We start from the raw sequence: 14,461 nt of genomic DNA on the forward strand, positions 1-14,461 counted from the left end.
CCCCGGCCGCCCCCCGCCGGGCTGCTGCTCTCGCCGGGGAAGGGGCGGGATGGGGTGGGGTGGGATTGGGCTTCCTCCCTTCTCCCCAACCGCCCCCGAGCCTCGGGTACGGGCACGTAGGTGTGTGCCTCCATACACGCGTTCTTAAGGGTCTTTTACCATTTCTTACTTCTTTCATTCCATCCGTCCTCTGTGAGAAATTACTGGGCTGCTGGAGGCTTATTTCTCCTAGTGACTGCTTTTCTTGGGGGACCAGTCTATTGTGTCTCATGCGTGTATTTATTTTTACTTATAGAGCTTAAGCCTACAAGTGTAGGAGATGGTGAGCCTGCTGCTCCAAGGACCCTACCCTATCTAGAAATAAATGTGGGGCAAAAAAGAAGATGTAAAAAAGCCCTTGTCTGCCTGAAAGGCTGGATGGTTCTTTCAGTCATAGTAGTAGATCTAATAAAAGATATTACCTCTACCTCCGAACTTTATAATGCCAAAAAAAGCGCAGCTGTCAGTGAGGAGATCAGTGTATATCAACCTTTAACTGCCTGCGTAAGGAGCCTGATGTAAACTGTGACATAATATGATAAGCTGCTATCTTACTGAATTTCTTATGAGGTTGTAAATGGAATAATAGTGAGGGAATTAATGCACAGCTTATGTAACCCTCAGTAAACTTGCATGTACTGTACTGTTTCTATTTTAAGAACTCTATTAGCCTAAACTGGATAATATTACAAGCATATTTCTGCAGAAAATTAGACTGCACGTGTCCTTCAGCAACCTGAAGTGTTGCATCCTGACTGTAACTTTAAACTGAAGGCTTTTCAAGAGGAAAATCTGTTCTTATCCACACTGCACCAAGTACACAGTATCTAAATATTTCTAGCATGCTGACAGTCCACTAGAGACTTTTGCTTCTTCTGTGAGAGTAGGTAGTGGATCTGTGAAAAAGACGTAGTACTGCCTTTTTGGATTGCAGCCTCTGCTTTTGAGTACTTACGGTTTGAATGAAGGGAAGAGAAGTATGTATACCGTTTGGGTATGCTTAGTGTTGCATGGTCTGTATGGCAACGCTAGACACAGCCCTCTGCTACAACTTTCCCATTGCATTTTATACCCGTGGGAGGTATCACTAGTCAATAGAAGGTTTTTTCTTTCTGTAGGGCTAAGCTAATGTTTGTAAGCAATGCTTTGTCAGCAGTGAAGTTGAGAATAGGAGAGATGGTGGTGTAAGGACTAAACCAGCTGTTTAACTCTCAGTGCTACTTAAGTAGTAAAATGTAACACTTTTATCTTCTCTTATGTAGCACCTGCAAGTTCATTTTTCCAGAAGACCACTGCCCCTTTCAGAAGTTTCAGAAATACGCAAAACCAGAGTGGATAAATATCAACTTTGACACACACATGGAACAATACTAGACATAAAATGAAGGAAACTACTCAGTTGGTCTTTCCCTATTTTTAATTTTTGAGTCAGTGACAGCCAAGAAACTTAATCTCCATCAAATTCCTTACTGTTCCCTTAAGCACATCAGAAGGCATTATGAGCATTCTTCTGAGAAGAAAGGACACTTGTCTGTTAACCAGCAGTAATGTAAAGAATCAAAGCCCTTCTGGTTTGACCTAGTCGAAAGTGTAGCTCATAACCACATAAGCTTGATCAGCTAGATCTTTCGGATGGCCATTTGGAACTAAAGGTGTTCTTTTGGCAACTCACTGAGAGGAAGAGACTGGGTGTTTTACATAACTCCAGATGCTGTTGACAGAGAATTAAGGTAGCCTTTAAAAATAACAATGCCTAGGCATAAATTCATAATGAAACTTCATCACACTCAGATTTTTAAAGGCTACAAGTAGCCTTGGGAGACACTTGTATATTCCTGCTCTAAGATCTGTCTTGCACAAACAGTAAATTTTTCTTCTCTGTGAGAACTGACTTGAGCTGCTTATCAAAGATGAATGGGTGTATTTTATAATGAGTAGTAGCCTGCTAAAGATACATTGCAGGACCACATTAATTGAATGACAGGGATTAAATTGCTTAGGTTTCATGCATATTAAAAATGTGCCCAAAAGCAGCCTTATTAACCCCTTAGAATGTGGCATTTCGTGGGATAAAGCATTTTGAGGAAGGTAGGAAGATATGATCCAGGACATCAATCAACCTAAACAAAGTTTGATTACACATGTGTAGACACAAAATGTGAATTCCCTAAACTGATCACTTTGATGCATTCTCTGGATCCCAGCACTGAAGGAAATGGATGTCCTAAACTCTCTTTCTGGATCACCTTAGCTCACTGATCCAAAAAAAAAAAAAAATCTTTGAGTTGAACTGGTGTTGGATCTAGATTGTGTACAAGAAGAAAGACTAAGGAGTTGGCTGGGTGGGAGGACATAGAACATCAGCAAGTTTTCAGATTAAAATAGAGGTAGGAACCTGTATTGTGTATATATAGAGCATAATGAGGAGCATAATCTAAGGCTTACGATCCGTAAGTCTATTTCTGTGACCAAAGGATGAGGTAAAGAACGTTTCCTGCTTATGATGATTGCCATCAGGCAAGGCAAGACCCTGGGCCCCTCATTGTGCAAAGAAGCACTTGCTTTCCTGGGCATAACGCTTTCTGCTATTCCTGGTGTTACTGCATTTAAAAGCATAAATGAAGCACCTCTGGTTAAGCAGCGAAGTATACCTAAAGTAACGGAGACTAAACAATAGGTATTCAGAATGCAGTCGTGTCTGAAATTATGCCTCAGTGCAAATCTTGAGTTCTCAAACTTTTTTTCAGATGAAGTGAATGAAAGGGAAAGCAACAGCATTTTGCTTTCAGCCCTTTTGAGTATGTACTTCATCTGCTTCCTCTGATATGTCATCATAAGAGAAACACAGAAAACCCAAAAGATCATTATGTCTGAAGCTGTAATGTTCTGGACAAGCTGCAGCCTGGTATGCATGCTGATATGGAAGCTGGCATATTTTCTGGCTTTTGGAGGCTTCTTTTACTGTGATTTTTTGATGACTTACAGCAGCTCTGGAATTTTTACCTGAGTGGGATAATAATTAAATTTTTTTCACTCACATGTCTGAGCTTGGAAATGCATTTCCATTCAGGCTATTACTACAGCAAGTGTGATTAAAAACAAACAATCTGTAACCTTCTTCCGTGAACGCTCTGAGAAGAAGGTTATCTTGGATGCTGACACACGTCAGAAGTGTCTTAGATTCTGCAGCAAACTTGTGCTTATTTTCAGCACAGCCCAAATAAGGACTGATAGCCTTTGCACAGCATGGCTTTAGTCTTCCCACAGTTTCAGTAAATCTGTATTTACAGGGATTTCTATTTTAAAGCTTCTTGCTGAAGTTCATCAACATTTTGTCGCTTACTTATACTTCACCCTAGAAAGGCACCGTGAAACATGGCGTCTGTGTAACTTCTAAGAAAAATAACATGTATTGAATCTAAATACTTCAGGATATTTTTATCTCTGTTTTGATATTGGTTATCTGTTAGTGAAGCTTGGAAGAAATAAGACATGCTTGAGGAAAGGGAAGCTGGTAGTAGTCCTCAAGCAGATTGTGTCAGTTTAGTTTGTTTACAAATGAAGTGGAAAAGTAGTTCTTTCATAGAAGCTGTTACCGCATATAAGTCAGCATGCTAAGAAGCAATCACCTTTTGGTTCTGCTTTTCACATGGACTTGGAATAACTTTGTAACACTGAAATTTGAACACAGTGTCTGGTTGGACTTGACATTTCGGGAAACTCGGGCTCTTTCAGCTTTATGGCTAGAATAAGAAAATATTCACAAAAATTTGCAAATACAAATATGAGCAAATTTAACTTTTTACTTTCTTATGGTCCATTGAATAGCTAGTAGCAAACTGTCTTGGACTAATATGAACACTTAAGAGTGTAATAATGCTACTTTGCGTATGACTGCTGACTATGCAGTCTAAAAGAGGTATATTGTTCCTGTAACTCCAGGTGCCATATGGTTTAAATGGTGACATCAGGAGCCAGCTGGGAATTATGAGGTGATTGGTAAAATAAGTTGCAGACAAACACTTTTGGTTTCTGGTGGTACCTTTTAACTATTCGGTGTTTGGGTAAATTCCCCAAATATAGGTAATGTCCAGAAATTGGAGCAAATAATTCTTCATGCTGCGTAGTGTAAGAAATGAGTAAGATTAGAAAATCCAGTGTTTAAGAAATCTAGTGTTACCCATTGCGATCTGCTCCCTTGGATGCGGGAGGGCTGCAGCACACTGAAAGGTCCTTGCTGCCACCAGATGTCAGTATACACATGGTTAAAATCACTTTCTGTGCTTCCTCTGAATTTGTAGCTAATAATGTGTCTAGGATTGTTTTTCTCTTGTGCTGAATAACTGCATAGCTGACAGCCCTTGTGCAGGTACTAGTTCCTAGTTCAGGGGTTTGGTAGCATTAGAACTACAAGTAAGCTGTTAAGTCTTGTAACCAAAAATGGTATCAGATCTAGGCATCCCTAATGGAGCTAATATCTTAGAAGAAATGTGACAATTTCCTCTTTCCTGTAGTTGAAGGGCCAGCATTATTTTTTTTATACGCTAGAAATGATTTAGCTGATTCTAGTGAATGTGAGAGAGAAGTGTACTGAGACTGTACCTCTGTTCTCCTTTGACTGTTAATAAGGAAGATCTAGTACAAAGGAGCACAGACACATGGACAGCAGTTACTTAATGGTCTGTTAATACAGATTTGTTTGAAAATGGTCGGTTCTTACGCACAGAACTTAACCTAGCTGTGACTAGAGGAAGACTCACAGAAAGTAGAACTTCTTTAAGTAGTGCCTTCCATATAAACAGAAAATAATGCCAGGCTTTTCTAGGAGAAATGAGAATCTTCTTCCTCAAGGTGTAAATTTACATAGACTTCAAAGTTATGAAATGAGTAGTGTATGGAGGGAAGGAGTGTTTATTTTAAAATAAAAAAAAGGAAAGCTAATCCATTGGAAAGTGGGGTCACAGTGGGAGTTGTGCACTTTAGTACAAAAAAAATAACAATTTCAAAGGACAGCTGATTCACTAAGTTCTTGCGTCTTCAGAACTGAATTGCAACTGCTTTAAACTTTTGTACGAGTTGGCTTTGTCTTGTAACTGGTTACTTTGTGAAGGTTTAAATTTATCAATTTATTGTGTCTTCTGCAGCTATTAATGTCCTTTCTCCCTAAATCTGTGGAAAAAAATTGAGGCTATTGGTATCTAACATTGCAAATAAAGGAATCTGTTAAACAGAGGAGAAAAGACTTTTTTTTTTTAATAGGAAAATGAATCTTGCTTCATGTGCACTGTATTGCATAAGTTTTTAAATGGAATTTTGGCCGTCTTCAAAAACATAAGCCTTAAATGCTGAAGGAAAACCATCATGACTTCTTGTTTTTAAAGGCTTCTTTTTGAGACTATGAAGTATTAACGTGATCTATCAGAATCACTCTGGAGGCCACGTTAAAAGCCAGGCACAGGCATTTGCAACTTCCATTAAAATCAGAGGAAACTGTATCTGCTTATATATGGGTGGAATTCAGCCTACTGTCTCTTGTTAGGCAGTATCAGGAGATTAATTTGTGAACTGTGTGGAACATAGCTGCTCCTTTTTGGAGTATCATGATCATTTTTGGAGATGGTGATACCTTAAGCCCAACTGCAGTTTCTGCTTCTTGAAATGGAGCAAAAACTGATGAGAGAATCTTTTACTACCCAGCAAGTATGGATAAGATAATAGTAAAAGTGACTTGTGGCCTTAATTGACCCTTAAGTTTTTCTTTTTACTTAAATACAGGTTTGTAAGCGAATGGACTTGGTTTGCCAGCGAATGTTAAATCAGGGATTTCTGAAAGTGGAAAGATACCACAACTTGTGTCAAAAGCAAGTTAAAGCTCAGCTTCCAAGGTATGTACCAGTTAAAACTGTAGTTAACCTTAAATGTGCTAGATTCTTTTAAGCAGAATATTGAAAAGGAATTTCTTGCTAGCTAATTCAACTTATATATCTCGAAAATCTGAATCACATTTGTTTTAATTTCATTTTTTTCCAAAAGCACCTTGAGCCTAAGGTCTAATTACAAAATAATGGTGTGGATGAATGTAAGTTGTTTTATATTAGGAACTGGAATATTGGAAAGTGTCTCTGGTGTTTTAAACAGGGAAGAGTGGGTCCTGTATTATTCAACTCTTCTGGCAAATCAAGCAAGGACTCCTAGAATGAATAAATGCCATTCCTTTTCAAGACTGACTGCCTTCACTGATGATTTATCTACGAGACTGCTTTAAAAAAAAAAACAACAAGGTTTTTCAGTGCCAAGGATTAAACAGGGGAAAAGGAGGGGGGGGGGGTTGACATGTGAGCATTACTGGGAGCTAGTTTCTCACTAAAGCAATGTCTTTTCTCCTCTTTCCAGTGAGTAAGTGCAGCTGCTGCTGTGTCCTATCAGATTTCCTAGTCAGCGTGAAGAAACTAAATGCTACTTACTGTAGAGATCCTTTGTCAAAAGAGCTTATATCTCAACCTAAACTTTGTAGCAAGCACTAATCAGATATTAAATTTGTGTCAATTGCATTGAAGTACTAACTGTAGGAGTATGGGGGGATAAAAATATCCACACTGACCCAGCGTCTGTTGCTAGTTAGTACTGAAAGCTTGTTTTTAAATAGTCCTAAATTACATATAGAGTTTATGGATCACATAAGATGCAGTAATTATTTAGAGAACAAATTTTGTCTAAGAAAGTGTAGTATGCTCTTACTAGCTGGTTCTCAATCTGTATCAGTTTTTTTCCATAAAGACAGAACTAATGTTAGCGGTTACATTTCCAAACCTCAGAGGGTTTTAAGGGTGAAATTAACATGAGCGGTTGTTACAGTTTCATTTTGTTGACTCATTGTTAAATCAGTGTCACTTAATGGTCTGTCTTCTAGACGGGAGTCAGAAAGAAGAAACCATTCGTTAGCTCGTCATGCAGACATCCTTGCTGCTGTAGAAACAAGACTCTCTCTGTTAAATATGACTTTCATGAAGTATGTGGATTCCAATCTCTGTTGCTTCATACCTGGAAAGGTAAAATGTAGACTATATTATGTGAATGATTATCTGTGTTTAAAAAATACGATTGTGTAACTTAACCTGGGACAACTGGGACAAATTTACATAAAGTGTATATATACTGAAACTGTGTTTCAGATACTTGCAAACAAACACACAAGTGAGTACTCTGCTATAACGGGCAGTCTGAAATGAATGAACCATCTATCTGAATGAATACCTAAATATTAATTATTTTAAACTTTTTTCCATTTTCCCTTAGATTCTCTCTTAATTCTTGTGGCATATACATCCTCTACAACCTTTTACAAGAAACACATTATATGTAGGGTTTAATTCTGAATTTTAATTGTACAAAACAGCTGGAGGGCAGGACATCAGAAGATGTAGTAATTTAGACTACGTGTAACACGAAGCACTCAGTCAATCAGGAATATTTTAGGCACCTTTCTTAAGGGTTTGAGTACTTCAGATTAATCGAATTAAGATATTTAGTATGTGGAAACACTGTTCAGTATTACAGTGGATGGGGTATTTTTGTACAGCAGGTGGAATTAGTTTTAAATGTAGGTAAAGTGTGTTAAATATTACTACTACTGAACAATTCTGGTGTTTCAGAATACTACCCCAAAATAAAATATAAATTATGCAAGCGAGATGTACATCAGAGGTACCACTGTTTTATAAGCTGTGAAAACGGAAGTGCACAGGGGAATTGACAAAATCATGATCTGAGGAAGACTGGTACAGCTCGGGGTTGAAACAAGATCTGTGAACATTAGTCTAATGCTCTACTCATTGATCTTTCCATGTGAGGCTTGGATATGTTGGCATTAATTTTTCATGGGCAGATAACTGAATTGCACTGGGATGAATGGAAAAGTTAGCTGTTGGATTCAGGTGAAGCATGGCAGGCACTTTTACACTCAGTACAGTAGGATAGGCTGTCGGCATGAAATGTATTTTTGTCTTGAAGAGGTAACTTGATTCCTGTACGCTCTTGTTGACTTGATATTTAATTTTAAATTAAATCATTATAGTTTAATGTATTTATGCTTATTTGACTTTATATTATTTTTATATATACCATGTATTTTAAAAAATGTAATATAACACAAAGTCAAACTTAAGTCCTTGATACTCTCATAGTAAATGGAACACTTAAAAGAAATGTTGCCTTACTTTTTCGAGGAGTAAGACGGAAAGGCAATAGTCAGTCTAGACCTGGGGTGTGCAGGAGTTGGGCAAGTGAGCTTGCCAGCTGTTTTCCTTGTGGGCACTGAGTCATAAGGACCTTGTTTGTATTCTGATATAACAGCTAAAAAGTTTTTTTTTAATTATTTACTTAGTGTACGAGCTCGCTAGCACCACTGCGCTCTCAGCACAGTTACCTATTCACCAGAAAATCCTGTCTTGGTCAGGCAGATTCAAGGCTTAGTGTTCACTTACAGTTTGTGGTTTCCCTCCCCACCTGCCCTGCTCCCCTCAGGAAATTCCATTTGAATGAAGCTGCCACAGAATTGTCAGGAAGTGAATTTGTGTTAGAATATGTGAATCCTGATTTGAGGTTCGACATACTGTGTGAGGGTTCCTGGTGATAGCAGAGCGCTGCTGCAGGGTTTTGTATTGAGGATGGCAGGAGAATGCTTTGAGGATATTGTTGCTAACAGGATATAATGTGGGTAAAATTAGAGAAGTCTTTTGTAAGCTTGTTGCATGATGAGACACTAGTCTTGTCTGGCTTTTGCAACTTTTTAGCTAAGCTTACTTTATTAAAACACAAGATGCAACTGTATGGTCTTACCTATGATTCTAAGTCCTTAAGATCTGTGTTTTTGAGGAGACTCTTCAACCATTCTTAATCCTGTGCAAAATACCTGTGTCAGTAGTTTCGGTAATAAGAGACCAGCACTCCTATCTTGACCTGCCTCAGACTATAATTCATAGATTAGTGAGACATCTTTCATCTCTCTGTATCTCTCCTAACCAAAGGGCTTGTTTGTCAAACCTGTTAAGAGGGTGCTTATGTTCTCTGTCAGTAGTAGATTGATGTTTTATTAATTAATATATTTTGGGCTTAATCTGAATTTGCAATGTTTTGGGTGTATGCAAGTGATCTCAAGTAAACATTTACAGCTCTTCAGACTGACATAACGATAATTCTTGCTGTTCCATTCATGTGTTTCGTATGCCTCATAACTGGCTGGGGTAGTGACGGCTCTGCAGTGTGGCTTAGAATATCTTGCTTCAGGTTCTCCAAAAAGAAATGATTATGCTCTGCTGAGTATAGATTATATAACCCAGAAGTCAAGTATGGATGTAGTAAAACAAAATTTCCCACAATGAGCACTGTTTCATGAGTTTGAAGAGAGTTGTTGCGATAGACCAAGTGAATATCTTCTCTGATAAATCACGAACAGCACTTCATTTCCAAAAGCTGATCTAGAAGTAAAGCACACAGTGGTATGCGATAGTTATGTAGTAAAAGCCCCTGAATATGCCAGCACTTCTAGAATGATCTGAAATAATCTTGCCTTTATCAGAAAATCCTAATTCTTCTTAAATGTTTTAGGTAATAGATGAAATTTATCGTGTGCTAAGGTATGTAAACTCTACAAGAGCTCCTCAGAGAGCTCATGAAGTTCTTCAAGAACTAAGGGACATTTCCTCCATGGCTATGGAATATTTTGATGAGAAGATTGTTCCAATACTGAAAAGAAAGATGCCTGGGTCAGATGTATCGGGACGTCTGATAGGAACTGCCCCAGGTATTAATTCCAACGTATAGTTAAGTTTTATTTAGTTCTTCTGTAAAAATTCAGAGCACTGTATCTTTTTAAAGCTCCCTCCCTTAAATGCATAAATATTGATGATACTTGTTTCTTAAGAATGTTTACTGAAATTCATTTGCTTTGAAATTTAAGGAGCCTTTGTACTACCAAAAGAACAGTCACTTGAATGTATGTTAGAATTATGCATAGTGTGTACTCATTAAACAAACGCTTTTGTGCCACCAATGAATGAGACTTTATCATGGCACTTGGTTGAAATTTGGCATGTGAGATGACAACTCCGTGCCTTTTACTTTTAGGACAATCAGCAAATGAATTAGCCTAAGCTGTTGTAGTGTATAGAGAGCTAGAACATACTTGTATGTGCTTTTTTACATTCCTGGGGCACTGATGTATACGCTAACAAGCAAAATACTTATGGGTAATAGTAAAAAGGCAATTAAAATAACAGTCTATAAATAAACAATTAAACTGGTCCTTCATATACCCTGTCAGATTTTCCAGAACTTTTGTGGACCAAAGTCTAAGGTAGTTGCCTCATATAATGGCCAAAACAAAAAGATTAGTAGAACTGTAGTGTTTTCCCTGTGCTGAACATCTTCAGGCTTCTTAGGAACTGTGAAATTAACTTTCTGAAAGGATAACTTAATAAAAATAATTCAAAAAAATTACATCTTAAGCAAAAATGATAGGCCTAACTGTAGGAGCTGCTTGTTGTTTCTGGTATGTCCTGTCCATCCTTTTAGCCATAAGTGTGTGTACTGCCTCTTAATTATATCCCGTTAATTATACCTCAATTCCATTGAGTCTCTCAGCTGAGGAAGTATTGCCCAAAACCATAGTTGATGTCAATCGGCTTTTCAAGGCCAAGGCTTTATGTGGCATAAAAATGCCTGTCTTGTGCGGAGGGAGGAGCATTACTTATCTAATGGCAACCCTTTAGTGTCACGTAACTGTAGCTATGCTGGCACCTTGAAGGGAAAAAGAGGAGGAGGAGAATGACGACTGTTCTAGGCTGTCCCCGACTGTTCTGTCTTTGTAGCGCTTAAAAGTTGCATCTGACTAGCACAGCATTACTAGTAGAGTAAAATGATAGAAAAAGTGATAGATACCTTTTATGATAGGAAAAAGTGAAAGAAATTATACAGTAGCTGTTAGTCTCCTTGATTTGCAGGAACTTTATTAAAATCAACATTCCCAAGCTCAAATTCCAGTATGGTTTTAGTACTTAGGAAGAGTGATTCTAAAGAAGCATGGAAAATAAATTCCTTTCTTCTAAAAAGTAAGTTAAACTGAAATATCTTGTTAAGCCCCAAACCACAAAATTTCAGAACTTTAGCTGTCTGCAACTAAGACAGCAGAATTGTACTGCTCTATTGAATTATATTTATTTAATATAACTATTATGTAATAAGTAATTTATAGACGTGTTGTGGGTTTTTGACTTAACATCTGTGACAGAGAAGTCTAGATGACAACATAATATCTCTATGTAATTTTTGATAAAGCAAAAGGAGGGGGGCTTATATACGGAAAATGAATGATGAGCTGTTTTCCAGACTACTGAAAATCTAAGTATTTTAAACTAGTTGTGCTCTGAGCTATCGTATGCTCTTGTTAGACACTTAAATGACTGTAAATCTGTTTACATATTCACCTAACTTGCAACCAGCATTCAGATTCATGTTTGGGGAGTAGGGATAAGCAAAATATGGAAACTGGGACACAATTTTCTACCTTTGTCTTAAAGTTGTAGAGGATTAATCACGGTTTTCTCTGAAGTTCCAGGGCCTTCTGCAGCGCTGACAACAATGCAGCTCTTCTCCAAGCAGAACCCTTCAAGACAGGAAGTCACCAAACTCCAGCAGCAAGTAAAAGCGAATGGCACGGGCTTGACAGCGCTAAAGCGGGAAATCTCAGAGCTCCGCATCAAAGTGCAAGAGCAACAGAAACAACTCCAAGATCAAGATCAGAAACTGCTAGAGCAAACCCAAATCATAGGTGAACAGAATGCCCGATTGGCTGAGCTCGAACGCAAGCTGCGAGAGGTGATGGAGAGTACAGTAGGAAATTCTTCAGGTTCTGGCTCAAATGAACAATCTCCTAGAAAACGGAGGAAGGCGGTTGAATCCCCAGACTGTCCTAGGAAATCTAAACGCCTTCGAAACAGAAAATAACTTGGGAGTAAATGACGCCTTCAGGAGGATACACTGCTTTAGTAGCCCAAGCAGGTCTGCTTGTTTGGATACTGTGACTAGCTTCATGGTGTCACTTAGGCTGCTGGCTCTTCAAAACACCACTTAGACTTGAACAGTAATTTTCTTTCATTGAGACTTTTCCCCTGCTTTCTGTATGGGTGGGCCTAATGCACAGAATCTCTTAAGATTTGCAATAGATACATACTAACCAGACCTGCTCTGTTATGTTTTGAAGGGTTAATCTTTTTTTCTGTGCAGATGTGTTTAAAGTAAACTTATTTGTGTTTATGCATATGTTCACATAAAATCTTAAATAAATTCGGTCTTAACTGACTAAAAAGTTAAGCGTAAAAACAGATGTCCTGTTCACTTGAAAGAAAGATCCACTTTTAAAATCTTGTTTTAGAGAACTTGACCTTTTTTGTTACAAGTGACCTTGTCTGGAATGTCTGAAAAGTAGTTAATACTTTTTGGGAATCTCTGTAATGAGTAAAACTGACTTCTTAAGCTACAGTATTGGCTATATATTTTTGTAAACCTACAAGGAAGGGCCTTCTATCCAGTCTTCACATGCACACACCCTGGTTCTAGGTCTTGGGAGCCATGTGTCTACGTTTGCATGGATAGATGCATGTACAGCTTAGCCTGCTAAAAGCACTTGCCTGAAATTGTTCTTAACTCTGGGAGAGAGTACAGAGACCTATAAAGCAATTTCTTTGTTCCTCAGCCATAACGTAGCATCTGCTCTCAGCACAACTGCTTTCTTACAACGAGGTGGTCTTACGAGGCTAGTTGCAGGAGAGTTTGAACCCAGGCTATCTGCCACTTCCACTGCTTGTAAATTGCAGGTACTGTTAGCCAAAGCTGGAGAATTGAGAAGCTGCCTGTGCATCGCTTGATTCATAGGCCAACATCTAATAAGTATCAGACAAATTGTCCCCGCAGTAACCAAGCTCAGGGGGACACCGTTTGAATGAAATGCTGTATTATGGAAAAAACTTAAACTATTTTGTGTGTATGTGTTGGGGGTGGGGTGGGTGGGATGGAGACTTCTCTGTAACACTGATGACAATATTCTAAGCTTTCCTTATCCTAAAAGGTAAATCACTTCAGACAAAGCTTTAATTTCTTTCGCCACTTCTGTTTTGAGCTTGTAACTGGAAAAGCATGTCTTGCACTGTTCAGTCTCTCTGGTCACTTTAACAACCTCAGAGTTGTGTACAGTGATTTTACCCCCCCATCTGTATATTTTTGGAACCTTATACAAATACCATTGTCCTTGGTTTTGTTTTAATGTACTAAACTGTGTAGCTTTATCATTTGACTTACGTTTTCTTTTTTTAATCAGCTGCTGCTTTGGGTTTAGGTGGTATTGAATTCAACTTGGTATGGCGCTGCAAATGCAAATGCTGCATTTGTAGCTGTTCAAAATCTTGGCATTATTACCATGGGTTAAAGCGCAAGGTACTCTCACATTTTGTATGGCTGTCAGCATAATGTAGTGGTTGTATTTAAATCGCCAAACAAATCAGAAATTGTCTGGTCAAATGTTATATAATCGTGGGAAAACTGACATTTTTCCTGAAACTTCAGCTACAATTTTTACTTCTAAAACATATTAGCTCACATCAGAAGTAACACTGCAAATGCCTAAATTTTGGCAGACATTTAATTTTCAAATAAACTTGTTGGGTAGTTTGAGTCTTTAAAAAAAAAAAAAAAGCATGTTTCTTAAGAAAAGCATCAAGGAAGTGATAAAAGGTTATCTGGGGGAAAGGTTAAACTCTTAAAGGAGCATTTGCTATTACTGGTCTTCCATGGCTCAGAATTTTTTTACTGTTAAGGATCTCTTTTAGATAGATATCTGCTGTTCAGTTTAAAAATACTGGCATATACTTTATCTTTTAAAAAATAATAATTCTGACTCAAAGGGTCAGCATGATAGCTGTAATTACTGTGTATCATTTGATACAAACTCATTTAGTGGTCATTCATGATGACAAATTCATGTAATGGTCTAATTACCAGATATTTGTGGTTAAATACTTATAAACAAGTATAAACCTGTGAATTGCATTTACTGAAAAGGCTTATTCATACATGGCTTAATATCTTTCACTTTAGTTTCTTTATTCATTTCTAGAAGATGCAAACAATTTCCCTCCCCTTCACAATATACAAATAGTTCCAGGTTATTCAAGAGTACCATTTATTTATATGTGAGTGAATCTCTAGCGGTGCGTAAACTGAGCTGGAAAGAAAAACAACGGCCTATTGTTACATGAAACATTCTCTGTGAACGGTGCCAACTTGGAACCTTCAACTCAAGGAAGTTATCACATGCTGCAAGTTTGCAGGTGCATCCTGATCCTCTGCGTGCTACCAAGTGCAGTAAAAT

General features: G+C 38.0%; 1 protein-coding gene across 1 annotated transcript; it reads left to right on the plus strand.

Annotated features, from left to right (window-relative positions):
* The first annotated feature begins 5,819 nt into the window (after positions 1–5,819).
* On the plus strand, positions 5,820–12,576 carry FBXO28 (F-box protein 28). Its single transcript, XM_019470645.1, has 4 exons — positions 5,820–5,924; positions 6,950–7,088; positions 9,646–9,841; positions 11,648–12,576. The coding sequence occupies exons 1-4, from the start codon at positions 5,827–5,829 to the stop codon at positions 12,040–12,042; spliced, it is 828 nt and encodes a 275-aa protein (XP_019326190.1). The 5' UTR covers positions 5,820–5,826; the 3' UTR covers positions 12,043–12,576.
* Positions 12,577–14,461: the final 1,885 nt, after the last annotated feature.

This window comes from Aptenodytes forsteri, unplaced genomic scaffold (genome assembly GCF_000699145.1).
Source record: "Aptenodytes forsteri isolate BGI_AS27 unplaced genomic scaffold, ASM69914v1 Scaffold319, whole genome shotgun sequence".
In the NCBI taxonomy this organism is placed as follows: Eukaryota; Metazoa; Chordata; class Aves; order Sphenisciformes; family Spheniscidae; genus Aptenodytes; species Aptenodytes forsteri.

What these genes read in the sequence shown, in the direction of transcription:
- FBXO28 (XM_019470645.1), top strand. Translation starts at nt 5,827, where the DNA reads ATGGACTTGGTTTGCCAGCGAATGTTAAATCAGGGATTTCTGAAAGTG. An exon ending in GTTGCTTCATACCTGGAAAG is followed by an intron (nt 7,089 to 9,645) that starts GTAAAATGTAGA and finishes TAAATGTTTTAG; the next exon opens with GTAATAGATGAAATTTATCG. An exon ending in TCTGATAGGAACTGCCCCAG is followed by an intron (nt 9,842 to 11,647) that starts GTATTAATTCCA and finishes TTTTCTCTGAAG; the next exon opens with TTCCAGGGCCTTCTGCAGCG.